The sequence below is a fragment of the Tenrec ecaudatus genome, chromosome 3, assembly GCF_050624435.1.
Source record: "Tenrec ecaudatus isolate mTenEca1 chromosome 3, mTenEca1.hap1, whole genome shotgun sequence".
Lineage (NCBI taxonomy): Eukaryota > Metazoa > Chordata > Mammalia > Afrosoricida > Tenrecidae > Tenrec > Tenrec ecaudatus.
In genome coordinates, this window is record NC_134532.1 from 215,730,260 (window position 1) to 215,757,378 (window position 27,119).

At 51.5% G+C, this 27,119-nt stretch overlaps 1 protein-coding gene across 1 annotated transcript in view; it reads left to right on the forward strand.

The window, feature by feature from the left end:
• SLC2A9 (solute carrier family 2 member 9) overlaps positions 1-27,119 on the forward strand; it is a 126,591-nt gene that overhangs the window by 98,771 nt on the left and 701 nt on the right. Inside the window, exon 11 of the mRNA XM_075545028.1 lies at positions 10,924-11,051. Within this exon, the coding sequence (XP_075401143.1) occupies positions 10,924-11,051 (128 nt within the window). The remainder of the gene's footprint in view (positions 1-10,923; positions 11,052-27,119) is intronic.

The window sequence follows — 27,119 nt, forward strand, 5'->3', positions numbered from 1 at the left end:
AGAGCTCCCCACCCCTGTCTTGGAAGAAATACAGCCAGAGTGCTCTCAGAGGCCAGGATGGAGAGACTTCGTCTCACATACTGGGGACATGTAGTCCAGAGTGGCCAGTCCCTGGAGAAGGACGCCGTGCTTGGGAAAGCGGAGGGCGGCCAACAAGAGGAGGGCCTCAAGGAGACGACGGACACAGTGGCTGCCTCGATGGGCTCGGGCCTGGGGACCATGGTGAGGATGATGAAGGACCGGGTGCGGTTTGTTCTGCTGGGCAGGGGTCACTACTGGGTCGTTACGGACTCGATGGCACCTCAGGACAACAACAGCACATGGCACGGGCAGTCAGCACTCAGGCAGGAAGACCCCGGCCCTGGGAGGTTCCCTGATGTCCGTGGGGAGCTCCTGCAAGTCCGAGCAGACATCGAATGGCCTGACTTACGTGGCTGATTCTGGAGACAAGAGAAGACCCTGAGGCCTGACCTGGGGGACGACACCCCTCAGCTACTACCCCCTCGCTGGCCTCGTCCAGATATGCCCTTAGCCTCTCCCTCCGTCCCTCCGAGAAAGACGGTGAGGATCCAGTGAGATAGGTGGGCAGCCTTAGAAGCAGCTTGCTTTCTGCCCTGGCTTCTCAATGTCCAGATGTCGGCTGGTTCTTCCTACCGCTACGCTCAATACGCACTGGAGTCAAAGCCAGTAGGTACCTCATCTCCCTTCCAGAATGTGCATGTTCACACCTGCCTGGGACAGCAGGTAACAGCCTCTCCTCGCCCTATTCTATCAGGAGGTAGGCTCACCCCTGGGGTGACGTAGAGCCGTGGCTGCTCACTCCAACCCCCAGCCTCCACTCGCCTTGAACTTGGGACCTTCGGACAGACATCGGGAGATCCACGAGGGGCTTCATGATCATTATCGCTAAACGGGAAACAGTCTCGTTCCCTGATCCTTCTGCATCTGTCCTGACTAGCGCGGGAGAACCAGAAAGTGTGCAAGGGGCTTGTTGAGCACCTGGGGTCCCCTACAGGTCCTGGGGGGACAGGGAGGACAGGAACACCGGTGTCCCACCAACAGATTGGCTGCTAATATCCGTGGTTCCGTCCCTTGGCGGTGTAGTGGTCACACGGGGCTCTGCAGCGTGGCTTAGTGGGTTACACGGTGATCTGGTAACCACAAAGTCAGCAGATCAACACCACCAGTGACTCCACAGGAGAGAGACGGGGCTTTCTACTCCTATGAAGACTCGCAGACACAGACACTCACAGGGACAGGGCAGTGCGTTTGTTTTGTTTGGTTTGCTCACTTGGTGTCAGCTGGGTTGGGGAGACTCTAGAAGCTTCCTGGTTAGGCGATGCCATTGTAGAGAGGTGCTTGAATCTCCCCGTGAGCATAAACAACAACCACAACCTCATTGCCATCGAGTCAGGGCCACTCACAGCCCCTTCCAAGGCCAGGGTCGATCCGCCCCTGTGGCTCTCTGAGACTGTAACTCTTCCTGGAGTAGAAAACTTGGTCTTTCGGGCGCCGAGCAGCCGGTGGTTTTGCACGGCCCTATCAGCATAGCAAACAGAATTCTGAGGGCAAAGGCCTCATTCGCCTGCCGCTTTTAAATTTTTATTTTACCCGTTTTATTGACATAGAATTCAAATAACATGCCATGTAATCGTTCCGTCCTGTTAAGAAGGTTTATGCTGTCATCACCACAACCAATTTCAGAATAGTGTCTTCTCGCACTCATAGTTGTTGGCACCCCATGACCCCCACCCTCCCCTGCCGTGTCCCCAGGATGTGAGTAATCCAGTCTCTGTGTCTATAGCTTTACCTCTCCTGGATTTCATGTGCAGGAAATCCTACAAAGCCCGCACAGCAGCAGCAACAAAACCAACCACCATGACAAACCCCACACAGAGACAACCTCCATCGGAAACAAAGCAGAACATGTTAATGTCAAGAGCCAGCCAGCCAGGCAAGCATTGGTCATGAATGTGTCATCTGGCTCCTAACGACAGTACCTGCTGCTTTACATCAGCCATGCGAAGCCCCCCACTGGCTCTAGGAGAGCTGATGGTCGGAGCCTCAAAGGGGTAGAGCTGGTTGAGCATTTTGCTCCTAACCAAAAGGTGATTGGTTCAAATCCATCCAGATGTGCTGCAAAGGCAAGGCCTGGCAACCTCCTTTGAAAAAAATCTACCCTGGAGAGTCCGGAGGAGCACAGTTCTACACACACACACACACACACATGCACGCATGTGTGCACGCGGTCTTCTGGGGGACACCTGGCTGCTAACTGCAAGATCGGCGGTTCAAAACCATCAGCCGTAGAGAGTTGCAGTCTTGGAGACACACAGGGGCAGTTCCACGCTGTCCTGTAGGGTGGCGGTGGGTCAGAATGGACTCAATGCTGGGGGGTTTGGGTTGGGTTTGACCCTCTCCTCCCTTGCCCCCTCCACTCCCCTCTCACCCGCTCCTCTCTCTTTTCCATCCTCTGTCTCTGTCTCCTCCTTCCATTCTGCCTCCCAACCTTGTCGTAATATCTAAATGAAGGGGGATTCCGGGACCCTACCTTGTGCTCCCGTGGGTCCTGTCTGGACCTAGAGGCTGTCATTCAAACAGAAGGAGGGAATGCTGGGTGGTGCGAATCAGGAAAGGCCTGTGTCCTTTCACCACACGTACTCGATCTGTGCGCCGAGCAAGTGATCTGAGACAAGCACGGTGCCGCACGAAGGAGACCGTGACACTAGGGTGGGGGGTTGGCCTTGGTAGGTGCCCTCGAGTTCCTTCTGACTCCTGGGGACCTTCTGTGCAGCAGAATGAAACAGTGCTAGGTCCTGTACCTGATATGTTTGAACCCATTGTTGCAGGCACGGTGCCCGTCCACCTCCTGGGTGGTCTTCCTCTTTTTCTCTGACCTTCCACTTTACCAAGCATGGTGCCCTTTTCCAAGAACTAGTGTCCCCTGATAAGAGGTCCACAGTGCGTCGTGAGACAAGGTCTCGCCAGCTTCACCTCTAAGGAGCATTCTGGCTGCGCTTCTTCCCAAACCAGCCTGTTTGTCCCCAGTGTTGTTCGTCAGCGCTGTAGCTCACGTGCACCAGCTCTTCTGAGCTCCTCCTTATTCTGTCTCCAGCTTTCGCGTGTCTATGAGGCTATGGAAATACCCTGGCTTCGGCCTCGCCCACCTTGGTCTTCAAGGTGACATCCTTGCTTAAAAGAGACCTTGGGCAGCAAATAGGCCCAATGCAAAGCATCATTTGGTTTCTTGGCTGAGTCTTCTGGGCGCATTGGTGCTGTTCCCTAGTAAGAGGAAATCCTTGACAACGTCAATCTTTTCTCCGTTTATCATGATGTTGCTTATTGGTCCAGGTGTATCATGATGTTGCTTATTGGTCCAGGTGTGAGAAGGTTTGCTTTCTTTGCGTTGAGTTGCAACCTATACTTAGGGCTGCACCCCTTGATCTTCATCAGCAAGTGCTTCATGTTCTTGCTTTCAGCGTGCAAGGTTACTTCATTTGCATATCGCAGGTTGTTAACAAGCCTTCCTCCAATCCTCATGCCACTTTCTTCTTCATCTAGTCCAGCTTCTCAGACACAGACTGAGAGGCATTCAGCATTATAGCACCATGGAAACCTCTGCTGACAGACAGACAGTGGCTATGCTTGAGATATATCGGCCAAGGACTGAGTTTGGGTCTTCCACATGGAAGGCAATACTTCTGGGTTCTACCTAAGACCAGACTTACTGCCACTGAGTCAAGGCTGACTCGTCGTGACCCCCTGTGGATTTCCGAGGCTGTAACTATTTATGGGACTAGAAAGCCCAGTCTTTCTCCTGAGGAGTGGCTGGTGGTTTCAAACTGCCAACTATACAGATTGTAGCCCAGTACCCAGTAACCACTCCCCCACCAGGGCTCCTCCTACCTAAGACAGACCCATGTAAAAATGGTGACAGCAGGGACTGTGGGACCGCACTACCCATCTTCCAACCCCCGCTCTGTTTCCAACTAGCCAGTTTCCAACCTTAAGCAGTTTCCTTCATCTCTCTGTGTCACGGGTCTGTTGATAAGGCATGATCACAATGATAGCTTATTCGTAGATGCACTGCCTAGACGCCAGGATTGAGCAGGTGGAAGAAGCTTAGAGTGGGGTCTACCACATTCTGTGCCAGTTAACAGTGTAGCTTGGAGCTCAGGGTGTAGGTCTAAGGCTGCCAGGTCTTCTGCATGGAAGCTAAGAATTCTGCCACTAGACCTTTGCTGCCCACAAAGGTGCATCACTAGGCAAGTTACCGCTGTGGGCAACCAGCGCTGAATTGTTTGGGGGTTTTGTTGTGGGGGAAGGCACCCTTCAGAGCCACCCCATCTGCTCCAGAACTGAGGTAAGTCATTTCTCTCCCTGGGGGTGGTAGTTTCTTCTGGCAGCCCTGGAACGCCGATGCAGGTCTCCCAAAGCCTGGTCCGTGTAACAGTAGCGCTCATGCACAAGACCCTCCCTGATGGCTGTCCTCCATTGTCCATCCGCACCCCCCACGGTGCTCGTGGAAACCAATGAAGGCTACTGGAGAGTCATGGGTCCCTGGACAAAGACACCATGCTTGGTAAAGTAGAGGGTCATCAAAAAAAAGTGGAGGGGGGAGGCAGACCTTCCATGAGGTGGCTTGGCACAGGATGGCCACAGAGGGATGAAAGGTGCCTGATACAGGAAAGGGCCGTGTTTCCTTCTGTTGAACCCACCGTCATGATAAGTCAGGACTGACTTGACAGCCTGTACTCAGAACCAAGACCCCTGACCTTTGTGTTTATGGAAACACAAATGTCTCAGCCAAGCTTTGTCACGGGATGTCTGCATGTGGTTAACACCCCCGCCCCCACCCCCCCAACAGGACCCATCACTGTGGATTTGCTCCACTGGATTTTAATTCTGTTTTCCCACCTACTAATTAGCTGTCCACGGTCATTGGGATGTGACGGCGCCTTATTTTTTTCATTAGAATTAGCACCCTCGATTTGACCTTCCGTGGCCCATTCGTTCCCAAGCCTCTTCAAAAGCATCCCCAGACGCCACCCCCCCCCCAACCCCAGGATGGGGCCGCTCAGGCCTAGGAATCTGACTGAAAGGCATAGATTAAAGACATTCCACTAGCTTCAAGACATACTAATTGGCAGTCGGGGGAGAGGATTGCTTGAGAGTCCAGTGGCCCAGACAGCAAGAAAGAAGCTAACTTGCCTCCCATGTAAATTCAAGTTAGAATCCCCACATAAGACTTCAATGATGCCAAGACTCGCAGAGGCCAGGGGCACTCGCTCAGGGGCATCGTCCTGACAGTGCTCTGAGGCTTGCTGTCTCTTAGCCAGCCTCCTTGTCCCCACACACCCCCTCAGCTGACTCGGGCTCCTCTCTGCAGCACGGACGGCTGGGCCGAGCCACACATCCGGCCGCCTCTCCCGCTGAGTCCTTTCTGCAATTGGCTGCTCTCCCTTCATGGACTCAGGCGTAGCTGTGACGCTGGAAGCCATGCCACAGTATGGAAAATACCAGCAGGGCCACCCGTGGCGGAGGGGTTTCAGTGGATCTTCTGGATCAAGACAGACTTGTGGTCTACTTCCACAAAGCTTGCGGATTCCACGAGAACACTAACCTACAATTTGTCTTTGGCCGTGGCCCCAGGAGGGGTTAATGACTGAAGCAGGACACCGCGTTGGTTGAAGGGCAGGGCTGACGAGGATGGCGGGGGAGCCCCCCACTGAAATGGATCGGCACACCTGCCAAGACGAGGAGCTCCAGAAAGCTGTCGGGGGTGCGGGTGACAGAGGCCCCCCAAGTGTGGGGCGTGAAGAGCAGAAACGGGCTGTCTTGGGGTTTTGCAGATGGGATCCCAAGACCAGGCGGCCTGCGTGCCGGCTGCTCCCGAGGTTCTGGGAAGCATCTCTTCCTTGCTTCTCTCCCAATATTTCCTTGGCATGCCTCCTCCCTCCCAGGGGGCCGTTTGTGTCTCGCTGTGCCTCTTACCCGCTGCCCCTGCCTAAAGAGCCACCTCCTCTGTTCTGACCGCCTGCTAATGGGTTTCACCAGCAAGGAGCCTCTTTCCAAACAAGCATCGACTGTGGGTCCAGCAAATCTTTGACCACAGCCCGTCTTTTCCCTGTTATCATGCGGCTGCCTGTCCACTGTGAGGGCGCTGGGTGTCATGACAATAAGTTGGAATCCATCATCCCTCTCAGCAAGCTTCAAGTGTGGGCAGGAGCCAGAAATTCCCAAAGAGAACGTTGAGGGAAATGCACAGGCGGGTTGGGAAATTTAGAAGTGCCCGGCGGCTTCCACTCCCCTGACGTGTGGAGAGCTTCACCCCGCATGTCCGGCCGCAGGAGACTGGGGATGCGTCCAACTAGCTGGATCCCAAGACACTACCACCCGTAACCCTAGCGGCATTGGAACACACTAGAGGCTCCGCAGGAGGAGAGAGCTGGCGAGCTATTGTGGGAGAGAGGAGAGCCTGGGAGGCCCCGTGGGCAGTGCTTCTCTGTCTCAAGGGGCCACCACGGGTAGGAACTAATTGAAAGACAGCAGCAACAACCGCTGGGAGGGGGAGGGGACTGCCCTGGCTCTTCCAGGAGGAGAGGCGGGCTCGCCACTGTCCGCTGCAGCGGAGCTGCTTACACTAGCACTGAGCGTGTGAACTGATCTATCCGGAAGCACGGCTAAGGAGCTCGGGGAAGTGGAAGTCCAGGCTGCAGAAGAGCTTTGACCTGACCCCCTGGGAGAGCAACACGGTCCCGTGGCATCCACTGCAGGAGCACGTTCTGTCCCCGGTGACCCTGGAGACTGGTGCGACCATTCCACTGGGTTCCAGTTGCTCTCACAGAGTTTGATTGACGCCTCAGGTGTGGAGACTCCACGTCCTTGGTAGCAAGCGGCGCAGAGAATCTTCTCCAAATGAACATCTTGAGCTTTTCGTTCTGTTAAGCCAATTCTCTTTGTCAAAGGGCCATTGTTGGTTCGGTCCTCCGGGCGGGAGGCCCGGGTTCGATTCCCACTCGGCCACCGCTCACCTGTCCCCAGGGGCTATTGTATTGCTAGGATGCTGAACCCGTTTCAGTAGAGCTTCCAGGCTAAGACGGGCGAGGGAGGAAAGGGGGGTCGCCGTGGGGCAGGACTGGCAGGACGGCACTTTGTGACCACGGCTCTCAGTCGAGTAGCACTGGCAAATGCAGAAGGCGCCTGCCCCACGGGCTCACCGTCGAGCGGAGTGTGGAAAGATGGCTCTTTCTGCATCGCTGGTGAGTCTGTGGAGTGGAAGGCTTGCTTGCCGCATCGTGTGCTGATAAGGGTGACCGGCCTGGTTCTCCAGACCTGGGATGCTAGGCTGCTTGGTGGCATTGTCTTGGCCAATGTCTTAACGCTTGGTGGTTGTGGTTACCTATAACGGTCATACTGGGATCCTCATGGAGTGGACAGTTTCCGCATTCTCCCCCTTCCTTCCATTTCCATTGCTCTCATCCTATCCCGGACAGTCACCCGCTCCTTCCTGTATTTCCCCAAGGGCTACCTCCATCGCCTCATACCACCCTGCAGTCTTTTCTCCACACAGCCATGATCTTGAGCAAACGAAGATGGATTGGATTAGAGCCTCTGGTGTTCTTAGCACCCCTTGGTGGCTTCCTGCACTAGCAAACCTCCTCTCTCAGTAAAGAAGAGGCTGCTTCATGGGCCTGCTCACTTTGCCTCCTCATCTTCTTGTTCTTCTCCACTCCTGAGTAAAACTCCATGGTAGCCACGTCGGACTTCCTCTGGCTACACACCCCACTGGCTATGGCCATGAAGCACAGGTCAAACTCGCCTCCACCCTCCGTCTTTCTTTATCTTATTCTGATACTGTTCGTAACACTCTACTTTTCTGCTGGGTTCGATATTGCCTGGAAACGGCCACGCCAAACTCACAGGAAAATCTCACGATTGTTTACTATTGTCAAGAGGGCTTCGCAGGGCAGTCACTAAGTTACTACATGCAGACCAGGATCCGAAAACATTAAGGATACAATTGTTGGTCTACATAAGCACCTCCCCTCAGCCAACAGCCGAGTTCCTCGATCCTCTGCCATCAGTGACTCCCGCGGCCTTACATGCATGGGCCAGGGAGCTTGTCCGAAACTCTACCTCAGCCGCAGCTTCTCCTGGCTGCTCCTCTGCTCTGCCTCCGCCTCTGATCTTGGCAGGGCTCCTTTGCCTCGTCAGAGGTTCTCCATGGGGTAGCCTCTGGGTGGCTGGTCTCAGTCCCCACAATTTCAGACAGATATCTTAAGTCATTGGTGGCTCTTCTTCCTTGATTGTCCCGGGGATGCTGTGTGCTTCCAAGCTTTGATGGAAATGTGGCTTGGGTCTTGCAGCAGGCCATACCCCCAAGGAAACAAATCGGTGGTTACATGGTTCATACCCTCTAAGCATGGCGTTAGGTGTTTTCTCTGCACAAAAGCTGTTCGAAGTGTCAAAAAGCAAGGATGTAACTTTGAGGCTTGAGGTCACTTGACATAAGCCATGGTATTTTCTATCACCTCCTTTGCGTGTGTAAGGTGGACATTGGTCAGCAGTTCAAAACCACTAGCCGTTCCTCAGGATAAAGAAAGAGCTTTCTACTCCCGTGAAGAGAAACGCTGAGGGGGACAGTTCTACCCTGTCCTGTGGGGTTGCTGTGAGCCAGCATAGACTAGGTGGCAGTAAAAAGATGAAGAAAAGAAAAATTAGTATATTTGAATGATGGTGCTGGTGAAGAATACTGAAAGTACCATGGACTGAAAGAACAAACAGATCTGTCTTGGAAGAAGTTCAGACAAAATACTCTTTATAAGGCAAGATGGGGAGGCTTCGTCTCACAGACTTTAGACATGTTGTCAGGAGAGACCAGCCCCTGGGGAAGGACATCATGCTCGGTAAAATAGAGGTGCAGCGAAAGAAGAGAAAGTCCCTAGATGAGATGGATGGACAGTGGCTGCAACAATGTGCTCAGACATAAGAACCATTGTGCGGATGGTGCAGGACCGGACAGTGTTTTGTTCTGTTGTGCATTGGATCACTACGAGTCAGAATCCACTGGATGACACCTAGCCACAACAAGTAGGGTAGAGACTCAGAACCCATCCTACCGTCATCCTGTCCGTTAGCATAACAGGACTCTCTCCTAAATAGGGTTGTAACCACAGCCATAGAAGCTAGAATTCATAATACATCACCAAAGGGATGATGGACAGAAGCGCCAGTGTAAGAAATTTCACTTCGCCACGCGCCTGGGTGAGGCTTTCAGTCACTTCGATCCCAGCATCAGGAGGCCAGGAGCAATGGACATCGCGCATTTTCGCGGTCTCACAAAGTAGATGATTGCTCCACCGAAGTGCTCAGCTCCCAGGGAGGACTCAGGGGTGAGACCCACTGCATATCAACCAAGGCAATTATGAAACACAAAGAGAGAGTGATTTAGGCGGGGACGCCCACACGCCCACAAACAAGGATTAACAGATGATTCGGGGTCAGAGTCCTGAGCCTGAGTTCTGAATCTACTGCTCACCAACCTTGGTCAAGTCTCTGGGCCTCGATTTTCTCACACAGGGAATGGGGTAGCCAACACCTGCCTGGCTCTGTTCTTCTGCAGATTCCATTGTGAACAGGGCAGTGGTTGGTTCGGTGGTAGAATCACCACCGCCCATGTGGGACGCAGGCAGGTTTGATTCCCAGCCAATGTCCCTTATGTGCAGCAACGAAGACTGGAATGGTGCTATGATACAGAACAAGTTCCTGTGAAGCTTCTAAACTAAGGTGGACTGGAAAGAACAGCGTGTCCATCTTCTTCCAAAAATCAGCCAGTGAGAACCCAATGGGCTGATCCTCAACCCGTCTTGGGACTGGCTCAGGATTGGGATATGTTGTCTTCCGTTGTGTGTGGCGTTACTGCACATGGACAGCTAGCTCAACAGCAGCAACAAAAGGGTGAACAGACCTGACGCTGAGTACAGTCAACATCATATTTTCACACCAATCATGCTAGCTTTATCCGGTTGCCCACTTGAGTTTATTTCCTAGGCATGCTCTAAGAGTTATGTGATATGTGTGTTGTTTCTATGGGTGTGGCATAGGCAAAAATATCATAAATGTCCGTTGCCTTATCAATCAAATGTACCTTTATTGTACCCAATTTCTAGTGGCTCAGAGTGGGATTCAGAGGGCATGTGGGGCATGACGAGGACAATGAATCTCTGTGTTGGGTGGGGTTGTCTAGAGAAACAAATCCAGTGTGACTTATGTATGTATAGGAAAGAGCTTTGTATCAAGAACACAGCCCAGCCAAGCCCAACTCAAGTGCCCAAGTCTGAGGCAAGCCAGGGCCCTCTTTGGACTGACATAGTTTCTGGCCACTGACCCAGAAAGGTGAGACAGGGTGCGGAAGATTACAGGCCTGTGGGTGCAGAGGCACATGGATCCAAGGCTGGTGGAAACAGGGCAGGGCACTGACAGCTCTCAGGGTGGGCAGTTGTGAGACTGCCCCTAGAGTCAGGCAGAGTCCCAGCAAGCAAGAAGGCAACGAGGCAGCAAGGCAGCTCCCAGTGTCTCTCACTCTTAGACAAAAAGATTTATGACGTCATGGAAGTGTCATCAGGTTGCAAGCCAATTGACAGGTAGGGCCCTGCCCTGACCCAGGAGTGCCTGGTTGACATGATCCCAAACCAACACACTCTCGCTGGCTGGTGTGACAGTGGTTGGAATGCAGGGAGGAGTTACAAGCTGTCCAACTCCAGCGGGCATTATCAATGCCATTGCTCAACCCCGGCGAGCTGGCTCTCATGAGAAGGGCATGCCCATATGGCTGGCCTTCAAAGGCTGGTACGTGGGGAGGGAAGCTGGTAACATAGCCTCAGGGGGTGATTAATCCAGGTCTGGGCTCTGACACTGCAGGTGGCATCCCTTTCATCCTGACTGGCGAGTTCTTCCAGCAGTCACAGCGGCCGGCCGCCTTCATCATCGCGGGCACGGTCAACTGGCTCTCCAACTTCGCCGTTGGGCTCCTCTTCCCGTTCATTCAGGTAGGACTGGCCAGGGGTAGGACTGACCAGGGGTCTCCTTCCCAAGGGCCCCCTTTGACTCAGCACCTTCTGGAGTGTGATTCATGAAGCCGAGGTTCACTGTCTCTTCACAGGGATCATGCTGTCTTCCTAAGGAAAGAAAACACTCCCCTTTGCTTGAGGCCCTTAATTCCTTTTCAGTTCCTCTGCCAGCCATAGGTACCCCCAAATGCTGCCCCTAAAGGAAGGGACTGGCTGCCCATCCCTGAGCACATGCAAGGTGGCAAGATCAGAATTCCAATCTGGTGGCTACTTCTCATTTTCGCAAAGTGCTCATCACTGGGGAGTCCATGGCAGTGTGCTCGCTTTCCACATGGAAAACTGGGGTTGGACTCCGAGTCACGGCACCTCATGTGCAGCCCCTCTGTCAGTGGACGCTTGCATGCTGCTGCCAGGCACCCAACACCCTCATCCTCGACATTATGGGGTGATGGTCCCCGGGGTAACAGTGATGGACAGGAAAAGGCCAACAGGCTCAGGAAAAAAGGTGCACGTTTTGTGTGCGCAGCAAAGAAGCTACTCATATGCACACCCGTTAACACATTTACTGAGCCCTCACTATGTGCTACAGAAGCCCTGGTGGTCCAGGAGTTAGCAATTGGGCTGTCTGCCCCATGGGAGCAGTCTCCTTCCGTAAAGATTGGCAGCCACAGAACCCTATGGGGTGGCTCTTTAGGGACAACTCAGTGACAGTGGGGTCACTATGAGCTGGTGAATCCCCAGGTGGTACACATGGCTCACTCGCTCAGATACTAACCACAGGGCTGGAGATCAGAGTCCACCCAGAGTGGCCTCGGAAGAAGGGCTAGTGATCACCTTCCAGAAATCAGCCTAAGTCAGAAGGGGACTCCTTGCTTGCTTTAGACAACGGGGGGTGGGGGGGTTGTTTTTTTAAATGTGTGCCAAGTACCATTTTAGGCGGGGGGGAGGGGGTGCACAGAGAACTAAATCCTGTGTTCTTCTCATCCTGGGGGATCATCCACTGGCATCAAGTCCACGCTGATTCAAAGTAACTGCACGTAAGGTTTCCAAAACTGCAAATCGTACTTGCTTGTTTTTTAATTTTGATAAATATATGTATTTTTATTGAAAGATCATTTTGTTGGGGGCTCTGACAGCTCTTATTACAATCCATACATCGCTTGTATCAGGCACATTTGTACATAGGCTGCCATCATTCTTTTCTCAACATTCACTTTCTAGTTGAGCCCTTGGTATCAGCTCCTTTCTTTCCCCTTCCTGCACCCTCCCCCTTCGTAACCCCTTGATAGATTATAAATTATTATTATCTCACACTGACCGCTGTCTCCCTTCCTCCATGGTTTCTGTTGTTCGTCCCCCTTAAGATGGGGGTTGTGTCCATCATTGTGTCCATCAGTTCCCCCTTCCTCCCCTCCTTTCCCCACTCTCTGGTATCGCTACTCCCATTACTAAGGAGTCCGTGTGTCGTGAGCTCTTAGCTCTTATCTGTACCTGTGCCCATGCTCTGGTCTAGCCCCAAACTGCAAATAATTACGGGAACGGATAGCCTCCTCTTTATCCCTTGGGAGGACTAGTGGATTTGAACTGTCAACCTTTCAGTTAACAACCCAATGCTCACCCAATAATGGTGTCACTGAGAATCCTTGCCCAGCAAAATTGACACAAAATCTTAACTATCTCCCAGTAGAACTGTTTTCTGAGGACTTTCAACGGCTTACTTTCTGGAAGTAGAGCTCCAAGCTTTTCTTCCAAGACTCCTCCAGGTAGGCTTGAACCTCTAACCTTTGGGTTAGCAGTCAGGTGGCCAGTAACCCCTCACAAAATGCCCTGGTGGCATTTCTCATCTTCACTTTTTACAATTGAACAAACTGGCTCACCAAGTAGAAATCATTGCCCAACATCCCAGCTTCAGTATCAAACCCAGCTCCTCTGGCCCACCTCTCTCCCCCTCCTACACACTGTCTGCCTCTCATTTCTCGGTCCTCAATCTCAGAGTTAGAAGGATGACAGGTCAGGCCTCTTATACGGCATCTTAGAATACACGTGAGATACATGAACCACTCATCTCTGCACCCCGAGTTCCACGGGAGGGCAGTGGGGAGGGCACCACGGGCTAAGAGACAACTACTGAAAGCCTCAGCATCCCTCACTCCCAACCTCGGGCACCTGGGCCCAGTTGAAGTCGCCGCATCGCAAGTTGTCATTTCAGTTGACTTCAGATCGTAAATGGCTTGGCTCCCAATCCAGCAGAGCCAGGGGCCAGTCAAACATTCGTCAGTATGGGGGAAATTATCTTCAAATCCTTGCTCCTGTCACCTCGGATCTCCCCACTGCTCTGATGAGCTATGCGGGGCAGCCACACACTGCCCACAGCTAAGCTTGCTGTGTCCCTCAAACAGGGTCCACTGTCCCCTGAGAGGTCAGAAAGACCCTCCTGTGGCTGCAGACCAACAACGCCATCCTATCTCTTCACCGCAGATGCGGGGCTGACAGTGTTGATGGATGTTTGAGTCATCCAGTGCTCCCCGATCAGCAGTACCCCAATGGGTGGCTTCAACAATCAGGGACTGATGTTCTCACTGTTTAGGAAGGTAGAAGTTTGAATTCAGGGCCCTTACTCTAGGGGAAGATGTTCTCCTATCTATCTGTCTATCTATCTCTATCTCTCCCTCCCCTCCCCCCACCTCCCATCAGCTCTAGGCAAAAGTCTTCATCTCTTTTTCAGTTCTGTCCCTTAGTTCCTTGGTGACCCTCATGTGATATGGCATCTGTCTCCTTACATTTGTGCTTGCTTCTATCGGCACCAACCAAATCTTCACCTTTTACACAGCAAACATAACTGGATGAAGATACGCCCTACCCTCTGAGGCTTCTGGCCTCACTAGCATAGAAAACAGGACTCTACCCCTGCCCAAATGGGATGGCATCCACAGCTGTTGGAGTTAGGATTTACGAACACATATGTGGGAGCATACAAGTCCACCCGTACTGTGGACATGGCACTGTAAGGCCAGTACTTATTGAGAACCTACTGTGTGCAGGGCACTATTTACCTGCTGTCCATGCCAGGAGGAAGGGCTGTTGTTTTTGCAGACTCAGAGATTGGTGCTCAGAGATGCAGGGACTTCCTGGAGTCATTCCCCTGGGAAACAACAAAGCCACCTGGTCTCAAGGTCCTGTTCCAGGCCTTCCCACCCCTTCCCACTCCCTGAAGACTACCCGTGTCCTCAGAACAGCAGGCAATGTGATTTATCCTCTCCACGCCATGCTGAGAATTTTTCAGATTCAAAATCAGTGCCAACAGAGCGGAGCAGTAAGACAAACCACTCACACGTGCTCAGTAGTTACTACCTTAAAGCAAGCACAAAGCTACGCACAGGGTAGAGTGGATGATAGATAGGAGATAGATAGATAGATAGATAGATAGATAGATAGATAGATAGATAATATAGGTATAGATCTGGTTCAAGTCCATGGTTCAGATGTTTAGTTGAAGGTTTTTCCTGACTTATGTAGTTTCCAGGGCAAATGAACCAAGAAATAGGAAGATGAAACAGAAAGACGATGGCTGGAGGTAGATGCAGAGGCAGAAGAATCCCAGAACAGCAGTTCAGATGTTAGGCTCTGATGGCTACTAGGGTCGGCAAGCAACACGGCAGGCTCTTGGCTCACATCCCAAGAACCAGAAGTGGATGAGCCAGATGCAGGATCCAGACCATTTGCTGAAGAGGTGAAGGAATTCTCCACCGAATCTACTTATCTGCCAAGTGGGACACAGTTCTCGGGAAACATGACCCAAGTGCGGTGGTTGTACTCCACCCAAGCCTGCCCACATCTGCTTGGGTTGTCTGCATCAGGTTAGGTCACATCATGGGCATGGGGTGGCAGGGCTCCACTGCCAAACGATGGAGACTCCTATCCCAGCCAAGTTGACACAAACCTAACTAGCAAAGGTGTGGATCAGACAAGGCTCCTGCCCTTGGGGAAGACCCCAGCGTCCTGGGTCAGACGGACCCTTTCGTAGGCTCTCCTGGTGGTTCAAACCCACCCAGAAGCCTCAGCGTCCTCATCTCTAAAAGGCGGATCATGTTAATGCAGGGCTACTCAGGCTGCATTGCCAAGGATGTCATCTTGCTTGGATCCACAATCAGTGATCATGGAATCAGCAGTGCAGAGAGCCAATGGTGCAATGCATTGGGTACATCTGCTGCACAAGGCCTCTTTGGAGTGTTGTAGAGTGAAGACGCTGCTTTGAAGACCTAGATGCATCTGACCCGAGCCATGGTAGCTTCCATTGCTTCATATGCATGTGAAGGTTGGACAGTGAATGAGGAAGGCTGGAGAAGAACCGATGCCTTTGAATTATGGCCCTGGCAAAGGATACTGAAAGTACCAAACACATGCCAACAGAACTAACAAATCTGGCTTGGAAGAAGTGCAGCCAGAATGCCGCTAGAAATAAGGATGGTAAGACTTTGTCTCCCGTATTTTGGGCATATTATCAGGAGGGACCAGTCCCTGGAAAAAGATGCCCCGCTTGGTAAAGGAGAGAGGCATCAAAAAAGAGGAACACCCTTGGCAGCCTGCTCTGCCACAGTGGCCTCAACAATGGGCTCAAACATAAGAACAATTGTGAGGGTGGAGCAGGACCAGGCCGAGTTCCATTCTGTTGTCCGTGGGGTTGTTATGGGTTGGAACCGACTTGAAGGCACGTACATGTACCAAGTCCCACCCCAGGTGTTTTATGTCACATTATTTCACAGAGCCCAATAGTTCTGGTAAGGTTCGTGGCTGCGTGGGTTCCATCCAAAGAACTGGTCTTTGCCTCTTCCCTCTCCCCTTGTTCTTCCTCCTCCTCCTCTTCCTCTTCTTCTTCCTCTTTCCTTTGCTTCTTGTCTTTCTCCTCTTGCTCCTCCCCATTCTCCTGTCTTCCATGTAAAGTGATGAGGGCATGCCATAGCAGCACAGTGGTCAACGCACACAGCTGCCAGCCAGAAGGTTGGTGTTTGCACCCACCAGTCTCTCAGCCGACTGCTCCCGCAACTATTACAGCCTTGAGCACCTCACTGGGCGGTCTACTTTGTCCTATAAGGTCACGATGTATCCAAATCAGCTCAAGAGCAACCCGCAGATGGAAGCTATGAGGGAGCTCTGGTGATCAATGATTCAGACCCACTGTGGACACCAGGACTAACACAAAGGAGCATGGGGAATGAAGGGTGTTGGGCTGAATAAACTAGGGAAACTTATCTGTATCAGAGAGTTTTATGTAAAGGGTAAGCGTACCTTAAGAATGCATCCCAATCCAGTGCTGTCCAAGCCCCTAAGTTCAACATTAGCCCAATTGTCTGACACCGATCTACAAAGAAGTCCTCAATCCCCAAAACACATGCAATGACTGACTGCAGGAGGAAAGTCAAATCAGTGAACGTGTAAGCATCTCAGCACTGACAGTGGTCTCCACAGGGCTGCTCCAGCACCCAGGGCTGCATCGGGGTAGGTCATGTGGCTTCTCCTTAAGGATGTCTTGCAGGAAGTGAGTCTTGCCAGTTGAAGCAGGGAACTGGCTAGGGCAGCTGCACCCTGGTACGACCATCAGAAAGCAAGAGACCCAAGAACTAGAAAGGCTAGACTCGCCAAGCCATTTATCTCTCCGCCCTTCAATTAAGCCCACATGTGTTCATTGGCCAGGTTGGCATAATAAGCCTTAACTATCTCATGAGCCATGACCCATTCCACAAGATGATAGGCTTCCATCCTGGCATCTAAACGTATGGAATTTTGTAATGTTTCTAAAAAATCACAATCACATTAATTTAGTTATTGGCTTTTCTCACCTAGCTGGCTACCCTATGATCGATGGTATGAGGATTTCCTTAATGTGCTATTGAAAGCAGATGCTTGAGAGCATTTTAAAAGCGGTCCCATCTAGCAGTGGGGCTCCCTCCCTGAAGCATCCTCCAAGACCCCTGGGTTATCCAGGACTGTGATGAACCATCAGAGTATGACTGTTGAGAAATGGTCGTCAGGAGTCAGGCTGCACCTGGTATTTTGTAAATGTCAACCATTTCACCAAGCCAGAGACTGCTGCCATGGGGACTTCCCTTTCTGGAAAAGAGGCTGCCAAGTCAGAGGGCCAGGCTCACTGGCCATGATGAACGCATGAACAGAAATTACAAGCCCCCAAAGTTCTGGTTGACATCCTTTCCCCGCTACCCAACGTGTAGTTGATACAGACTCCAGGTGACCCATCTCTAGCCCACACCTCAGAAAGCATTCTCGGTCCTAACCCAAGGCCGCCCAGGACAATGGCTCATGCATCTGGATGCTGCTCGTATTGCAGAAAGACGTCTCAGTAACAGATGATTCCGATCCTCAAAGAGAACCCCACCAGGACTTGGGGCTGAGGATCAAAATCTGGGCCAACAGGGCAATGGACAATGGCATTGGTGAAGCCTATCTGACATCCCATTGACTAACAGAATCCAATTACTAGCAGAAGGGCCCTCTCCATTATCATGCTCCTCGTCTTCAATATATGTGTCGTTGTGCACATCTTCAAGAGTCAACTGAGTTGGATGTGGATCCCAGCCCAGCCCCTTACTAGCCTGGTGGCTCTGGGCTAGTGACTGGCCTCGCAGTGGCCCCTTTTCCCATCTGACAAGTGATTCAGACTCATTATGGCTTGTGCCGGAGCTAAGTTAACACTGGAGAAGACCCTAAGACAGTAGTAGGCATGGACTAAGCACCACATGTGTGGTGGTGGTGGTGATGGTGGTAGTTGCTTTGTTGTTGTTGTTGCTGTTTTTAAGTGTCAGTAAGTCAGTTCTGACTCACAGCAACCCCGTGACTCACATCAGAACTAAACACCGCCCTGTCCTGCTCCATCCCATCCGCACATTTGTTCTTATATTGGAGCGCATTGTTTGCAGCCGCTGTGTCAGTCCATCTTGTCCGAGGCGTCTTCTTTGTCGCTGCCCTGCTTTACCAAGCATGATGTCTTTCCCCAGGGACTGGTCTCTCCTGAGTACGTGAGATAAGTCACGCCATCCTTGCCTCTAGAGAGCATTCTGGCTGTACTTCTTCCAAGACAGCGTTGAATGAACCCCAAATCATGGCAGCCCCTATCCAACAGAATGAAGTGTTACCTGGTCGCGCGCCATCTCCAGGACCATTGGTGTGCTTAGTCCTGGGTAGACGGCTCTGCACATGCTCATCAGTGCTGGCTATTATTGTTGCTGTTATTGTCGCCGCCTCAGATGGATGTTTGCAGCTGGTTCTTCTCACGTTGAGCCATGCAGATCCGCAAACGCGGCTCCTAAGCCCTTTGCTCCATCCACGTCTCTGAAGCCAACTCTACTTTGAGTAGACAACTCTTCGCCAATAGTATTTTGAGTCCCTTCCAACCAGAGAGACTCATCTTCCGGCACTCTAGCTGACAATGTCCTACTGCTAGTCCTAAGGTTTTCGCGAGGCTTAATCCCCCAGAAGTGGACAGCTGACTCCTCCTTCCTAGTCTGTTCTTAGTGTGGAAGCTCCATTGAAGCCTGTTTGCCGTGGGTGACCTGCTGGTATCTGAAGTACCAGTGACACGGCCTTCGGGGTCACAGCAACACGCAAGCCACCACAGTGCAACCAACTGACAGACGAATGGTGCTGGCTCGTCATCAGTCTTGCAAGTCATTTCCTGGCAGGTGACCGTGGGCCACGTGGAGAGAGGAGACAGGAAAGAGTTTAAGTGCTGGGTGCTCATTCCCTCCCCTTAAAGCTGGGCCTGCAGGGCGTATTGCTTCTCTGAGTCTGTCTCCCAGGTGGTCCAGAAACATTCCACCTTCTTCCCTTACCTTCTCTCCCATCTGCCTGCTACCTGCTTCCCCCCCATCTGCCTGTTTCCATGACGACTGTCCTAAAGGCCTGGCACTCACTTCCAGAAAGATGACAAGGAAGCCCTGTGAACAGCAGCTCCACACGGCTGCACGCAGGGCCACCCTGTGAGCAACGGGTTCATCTTTGGGGTTTGGTTACGCCTGGACCCCTGATGAGTGGCACATCGCCTTCTGTCCTTAGCCAGAGGCGGTTGTTTGTCTGTCAGCATCATTGGCGTTGCAAAGCCATGAGATGCCCCTGCTCTTAGCACCAATGATTTTTGGTGCTGAGAAAATCACATGCAAATGCATGCTTGCCAATTCTGCTAGAGTTTTACAATTCTGTTTGAGTCTGGTAAAATCCGGGAGGAAGCAATTATTGGGTCAAATCCCAACGGCCTACACAGAGTGAAGTGGGGAGCTGACTCCTACTGTGGGCGCTGAAAGCAAAGTGAAACCTGGTCCGTTTTTGCCTTCCCCAAAGGTCACAGCCACGACGTCCCCCTGGGACTCTGGTCTCAGAGGCTACACTGGGAACAGTAGAAGCCCCACATCCACTTGCAGGATCCACCCATGGGAGAAGTCCCCGGTGAACTCCCTCTGACCATGGGTCGGGATGTGAACGGCCTTGCTGGCAGACGGAGATCACAGTAAAGCCGATGGCAGGAGCTGGCCTTGGGTACCCTGTCGTTTGGTGTTCCTTTTGACCCTTTCTAAAGGGGTTCCCGGGTTACCATTGGCTGCTCTCTGTTTGAGCTTTCTCTGTGTTCTGTCGAGCCATGGTTGGCTTGGTTTTGCTACCTGTCTGTGCGTGGTGTGACGCTCCGTATGTGAAATCCAGGAGAAGGAAACCTGCAGAGACAGGAATTAGATTCATCGTGACCCAGGGGCGTGGCAGGGGCCGATGGGAGACACGAGCAGCTAACCACACGAGCGTGCAAAGAAAATGCTCTGAAATGGATGGTGGTGGTGACGGCGCAGCTCTTCCTGAGAGGATGGGTGGATTCAACTGGGTGATCCGTGGAGGACACGCCAACAAATCCATGTCTTTCGAAACCAACGGAGCACAGTTCTGCTCTGACACAGAAGACGTGACCTTGCTGTGCGGGGTGGGGGGGGGCGTGGAGGGGGCTCCCGCAGGACCGGCTAGGCCGTGACAAAGTGGAGCAATGCAGGGAGCTTTGAACCTAAGACTGGCGCCCTGAGTGGGCAGGCGAGGAGAGAGGGAGGCCGTGCAGGGAGACAGGCCGCCCTGGGAGACGACCTGAGGAGGGAGAGCGGCCACATCCAGGACTCGAGAGAGATGCAGGTGAGGCTGCCAGGGAGACGAGCGGGACAGAGATCAAACCTTCCCAGGTCCAGAGGGCAGGGTAGGGATGAGAGGGGTTTCTGCAGGATTTGGGGAAGCCACTGGAAGTTTTTTTTTAAGACATGGTTCATCTTGTAAGGGCAAGCATGATGCACGCAGACTCCTGGTGATTCTGACACACGGGGAAGTTCAGAGGCTGCGTCAATAGAATGAAACCAGTTGGCAACTTCGGTTCCCGGGGATCTTACACGTATTAGAGTAGAAGCAGATTTTCTGTGGCTGACATTCCGGAAGCAGGTGACCAGGACTTTCTTCTGAAGCACCTCTGAGTAGGTCCAATCAGTTCAACTTTCAGTTAGGAGTGTGGTATGTAACCATTTCCGCCACCCCCAAACTCACTGCCATTGAGTCAATTCCGACTCATAGCAACCAGGCAGAAGTGGACCCATGGGTTTCTGGGACTGTCATTCTTTACGGGGATGGAAATTCTCATCTTTCTCCCTGCAGAGCAGCTGTGGTTTCGAACTTCTGGCCTTGTGATTAGCAGCCCAATGCATAACCTACTACGTCCCCAGGTCTAGATTTCACGACAGTAGCAGCAGGAGTGGCTTGACTAGACCAAGGGCACAAAGAGCATTCTGAGTGGTGGGGACGGCTCTTACTCTGACACAGGTGTTGGTTATGCAGGTGCATGTTGCTGTCGGTTGGTTCCGATCCACAGAGACCCTCTGCACAGCAGAATGAAACGGTGCCCAGTCCTTCCTACGACCTCCTCACAGTTATTCCTCGCAGCCACTGTGCGGTCAGTCCTTCTTGCCAAGGGCCTTCCTCTTTTTTGTGGCCTCGCTACCTCACCAAACACGATGTCCTTCTCCAGGGACTGGTCTCTCCTGACAACACGTCCGAAGTACGTGAGATTCTCACCTGAGGGCCATTCTGGAGGTACCTCTTGCGAGACAGATACGTTTGTTCTTTGGGTAGTCCATGACTCCGGCAGGACTCACTGCCAACCTCATAGTGTGAACACACTGACTCTTTTCATCTTCCTTACTCAGTGTCTCACTTTCACAAATATATGACAATGCCACGTATACCGAAGGGTGCTTTTGGCAAAGGTACTAAACCAGACACTTAGGATTTGGGCATGTTAAATAGGACTGGCTGCCATCAGGTCAATTCTGACTCATGGCAACCCCATGTGGATCAGAGTGGACAGTTCAGTAGCTATTCTAATGTAGTGGTTCTCAACCTGCCTAATGCCGCCACCCTTTAATACAGCTCCTCATGTCGTGGTGACCCCCCTCAACCATAAAATTATTTTCGTTGCTACTTCGTAACTGTAATTTTGTTATGAATCGGGCAACCCCTGTGAAAGGGTTGTTCGACCCCCAAAGGGGTCGCGACCCACGGGTTGAGAACCACTGTTCTAATGTAAACAGCGTGTGGTTTCATAGCTTGTGTCTGACCCCGGACAGCAACCTGCCCTGTGGTTAGTATGCAACTTATAGGGGTCGGTCAACACGCTATGCAAATGACGTGACTGTAGCCTGCTATGAAAATGACGTATCTATGGCCCTCTGAGAGAGGATTGGTTGGTTTGTGGCCCTGGTGGGAGGGTCATGTGATGAAGTTTCCGAGGCATTTGTGTAGATATGCAGCCAACCCCACAGAGGTTTCTCAGAGGGAAGTAGACAGAAGCAGAAGGAAGAAAGAAGAGGGGGAAAATTTTAGAAAATTGGCAAGAGTCCTCCTAGAAGGGTTTTAACAGGCAGAGCCAGCAGCGACCGATGGCAGGGCCAAGAGGAGTCTGTCCCTGGGGAGCTGACAGGAGGCCTGCACAGCCAAGAGGGGCTGAGAGAACTGTCTTGCTTTCCGATCCTGGTCCCACATCGAAGCCTGTTGATCCTGATTTCAATTGTACCCGCTTCCTTTATCAACCACGTCTGCGGCCGTGCCCATGAATTGGTTGTTTCCCCCCACCAACGATTTTTATCAGGAGCTCCGACAGATGTCTACTACGCATTCGTGAACCCAGAAGGGAGGTCCGCTGTTTGTAGGAAGGACAGGTGGTGCGAGAAGTGGTCAAACATGTTGGCAGATGGAACTCCGTCTGCCCTCCGCCTCGTGAGAATCCCCTTTGAGCTGATCCTTCCTGGAGCTGAACAGGTTCTGACGACACCGTGACTTTCCTTTTACAACTTGAAAAGCAAACATCTTGCAGGGTAACGTGATCAGGGCTTGGCGGCAAAGTCAGGCAGAGAGGGAGGAGCGCGTCAAGGTGGTTTCCGGGTGTCTGCGGTGGGCAAGCGGGAGATGAGAAGGTGGAGGGAGAGCAAGCTTGCCAGGGAGTGGGGAGGGGAGGCGGTATAGACAGGGTTGTTCGGTATGTGGCTTCCAGCAGGTATGTTGAGTCACAATGCCACCAGGCAGCCGCAGGGCTGTATGTACCTCCCAGGTTCTTGGGCAGCCCCAACGAGATCACACATGTGCATATGAAAATAGCTTGAAGCGCAATCTCACACCAGAGGTGAAAGCCAGCCCTGCGATCCCTGATCCCTACAGCTTCTGCCACAAACAGCCCAGCATGCCAGTTCTTCTCTGTTCCTGAAATAAAGCAGCCCCGCCTCTTATGTCTCTTTGCCGACTGGGAGTCACAGGCAGGAAAGTATGTTTCCCAACTTCCCTTCATTATTTAAATGGTACCCATGACTGACTCATCCAAGAGCTGGTGGCCAATCGCCCATGAGCCAGCGTTCCAGCTTCGTGGGTGCAGAGGAAACGGAAGAGGAAAATCATGTTTTTGTTACACCGTCATCATCTACTTTGGACCTCCGTCTGTAATTTCCGGCATCTCCACAAACCTCCTCTGATTTCACTCACTTAGCTATTCATTCAACAGACTCTTGTTAAGGAGTGCTTGCAGTAAGTCGGGGCTGCTGAAGGCTGGTGTATTTTGGAGGGCTAATGGCATGGGACCGATCAGTGTTGAACTTGTCATCTAAGCCAAGTCCTGGGCAGTACAAATGGTGGGCAATTCAAGTCCACCCAGCAGTGACCCAAAGGAAAGGCCCGGTGATCTGCTTCCCTAACGACGAGAGCCAAGCAACCCCTACAGAGCAGTTCCACTTTGAAGTGGGGTCACCATGATTCAGAATCAATTTGCTGGCAACAGGTTTGGTCTAGTGAGCTCTAGATGGACCGTGGATGGGTTTCAACAAGACCGGGAAATAGCTCATTCCAGAAAGAGGGTTGGGAATGCCGCACGTGTGAACTTTGTACGGAGAAGGGGAGACCTAGATTTTAACCAGATTGTCAAAGAGGCAAGTGGCCCACAGGCTGTTCAGGGTCCCGCCCCTTGTTATCTGTGTTTCTTTCTCCACCAATGGGAGCCCCCAAACAGCTACACCCTCTGCCACACTCCTTTGAGACTCAGCTCAGAAATGTCTATTGAACAGAGCACACCATTCCTCCTTCCCTGCCCAATACAAATCCTTGGTGGTGGTGGTGGTGGTGGTGGTGGCATTAGCTATTGACTGAGCTCTGACTTGTAGCAACCTTCTGGAGGCCCAGACCAAAGCATCGCTCAGTCCTTCACAGTCTTCCTGATCATCGGTTCCTTCGAGCCCATTAGTGAGGCTTTTGTGCCGATTCAGCTCATGGAAGGCTTCCCTCACTTTCACTGACCACCTGCTTGACCACCCATGATGTCCCTACCTGATGATGTCCAACGTAGGAGCGCTGAAGTCTCACCACCCTTGCTTCTAAGGAACTCTGATTGTATTTCTTCTAAAGTTGCTTCGTTCGTTCTTTCGGCGGTATGCAATATAAGCCTTCTTCTTTGCCGGCGCCATGATTCAAAGACCCCGATCCTTCTTCTTCCCTCCTTCCTTCCACTGCCTTCTTCCGCCCCATCCTTTCTCATTGTCCAGCTTTCACATACATTGAAAGAGACCATGGTTTGGGTCTGGAGCCCCCGTGTCATCCAAGTCATCTTTGCTCTTGGCCAAATCCTTGGTGTATGCCAAGTGAAGAATAAAGAGACACCCCGCTACAAAATTTAACAAAAAAGGTTCCACAGACAGTTCACCAAAGAAGCCACCCAGGTACCCAGCAAACATCTGAGGAGCTGCCCTCGCCACCCAAGAGATGCACATCCACACAGCAATGCCCTATCGCCTGTCACCGGCATTGATAGCAGACAACCTAAATGCCCATCGGTGAAGAATGGCTAGATAGACGTTGGTACATACACTCAATGGAAGACTATACATCACTAAAGAATAATGATGGAACTGTGAAACACCTCATGACACGGGTGGATCTAGAGGACATTATGCTGAATGAAGTTAGTCAGTCACAAAAGAACAATACTGTATGAGACCACTGTTATGCAAGAGAAAAATCATGATGACGGTCTCTCATGGTAAAAGAAATAGATGGTTACTAGGGGGAGGGAGGAGAGGAGAATCAATAGGCTAGAGGGTAGACAGGTGTTGGCTGCGGCGACCAGGAAGATAAGATCCGACAAGAGAGGGGAGGATTGTCACATCATGCTTATACATGTAGTGGGGATTTTTTTTTTTAGATTTCTCTTTAATATCAAGGTCTAGTTACACTTTTTCATAAAAGTAGCCCTTTGCCACAATGGGCTGATGATTTGGTGGTTTGGGATATTCACAAAGGAACTTATTCAGAGAACATAGATGGCTTTGTGATCATTTCTAAATAGAGAAGGGATGTAACTGCAGCTAATAGCTGGATGACACGTAACCCACTCCACAACCCCTAACAACAACCATTTATCTATACTGGAGACCAGGAGGTCAAGGGGGCAATTGCTCTTACCGGGATGAGCTGGCCAAGCATCTATACCTGATGGGACTCTACCAAGTCTCAGTCATCTCTGGGCTCCCCAAAGCTGCAATACCTCAATGAGACGGCTAGTCTGCCTCCACCCTCAGGACTGGTCCCTGGCTAACATATTCACAGCATTCACAGGGGTCACATTCGATTGCCTAGTGATTTTTTTAATTAAAGTTTTTACCTCTAACTCAGGCTTTATATGTCTCTTATTGGTAACATTCCACTTGACACTTATTCACTGTGCATGAAATAGTGCTTAGTTTTAGCTTTGATGATAGATGATAGATAGATAGATAGATACTGACCCATGGGGGCCTTGGGCATCTCAGAATAAAATGTTGCTGATCCTGTATCATCCTCACGTCTGCCACCATGTTTGGTCCATCATTGCAACAATTATGCCAATCCATCTCATCAAAGGTCTCCCGCACTCACTGCCCTTCTCCATCACCACAAACGATGCCCCTCTCCAGCAAACCCTCTTCTCTTCACCCAAACCATACCATTGTCAATCACCTCATATGCCTGTGGAAGTTGGACAGCGAGTGAGCAGGGCCAAAGAAGAGTCGATGCCTTTGGGTGCTGGTGCTGGTGAGGAATGTCGCATGTACCACAGCCTGCCCGAAGGAGAAGCAAATCTGTCTTGGAAGGAGCACTGCGCTTCGAAGGCGAGGATGGTGAGACTTCATCTCACGTGCTTGGGACATGTTATCAGGAGAGACCAGTCTCTGGAAAATACAGGGCCAGACAAAAAGGAAGACCCCTGAGGTGTGTTGACACAGTGGCTGCAAAAACGGACTCAAACAACAGTTGTGAGGACGGTGTGGAACCCGGGGATGTTTCGCTGTATTGTACCCAGGGCCCCTGGGAGTCAGAACCAACTCCACGGCACCCAACAACAACAGCCAGGCCATGTCGAAAGCAATGTTAAGGTCAATGTTAAGGTCTCCATTGACTGACTTTCAGAAGATCTCCAGGCCTTTCTTCCCACCTTAATCTAAAAACTTTGCTGAAACGACTCCCCCATGGGTGGCTGGTATTTGAAATACTGGTACCAGAGTTTCTACCATCATGGCCACATGCCAGCCACCACACTATGACAGACTGACAGATGAGTTCCTACCCCTCTTCCCAGGATTATCATTGCTGGGTTGTACGTTTCACACATCACCCTTACTTATAACGCTAAGTTATTTGCACTCAGCATTCACTTTGCACGAGTCTGTCTCTTCTAGTTGTTCTAGGCTGCCTTAGAGTCTCAGGAGCCCTGGTGGCATAGTGGTTGCGAGTTGGGCTGTGATCCTCAAAGTCCACAGTTCAAAACCACCAACCACAACAGGGGAGAAAGATAGGGGGACCTTCTACTCCCATATGTGGCTACTCTTGGAAACCCACGGGGCAGTCCCACCCTGCCCTATAGGTTGACGTTGAGTCTGTACTAACTTGATGGCAGTGAGTTTATTTATTTCTTTAATCATTATATTGGGGGCCGTACAACTCATATCACAGCCCATATATGCATCCATTGTCTCAAGTACGTTTGTGCATTTGTTGCCATCATCGTTTTCAAGCATTTTTCTTTCTACTTGAGCCCTTGGTATCAGCTCCTCATTTTCCCCTCCTTCATGCTCCCTTCATCCTTCGTGAACCCTTGATAATTTACAAATTATTCTTTTTTCATGTCTTGCACTGTCTGATATCTCCCCCCACCCCCTTGTCTATTGTCCATCCCCCTGGGAGGGGGTTATAAGTAGGTCATTATGATCGGTTCCTCCTTTCTCCCCCCACATTCCCCTTACCCTCCTGGTATGGCCACTCTCAATATTGATCCTGAGGGGTTCATCTGTCCTGAATTCCCTGTGTTTCCAGCTCTTATCTGCACCCATGTACATGCTCTTGTCTAGCCAGATTTGTCAGGTAGAATTGGGGTCATGATAGTGGAGGGGAGGAAGCATTGAAGAACCAGAGGAAAGCTGTATGTTTCATCAGTGCTACACTTTGGTTTTAGAG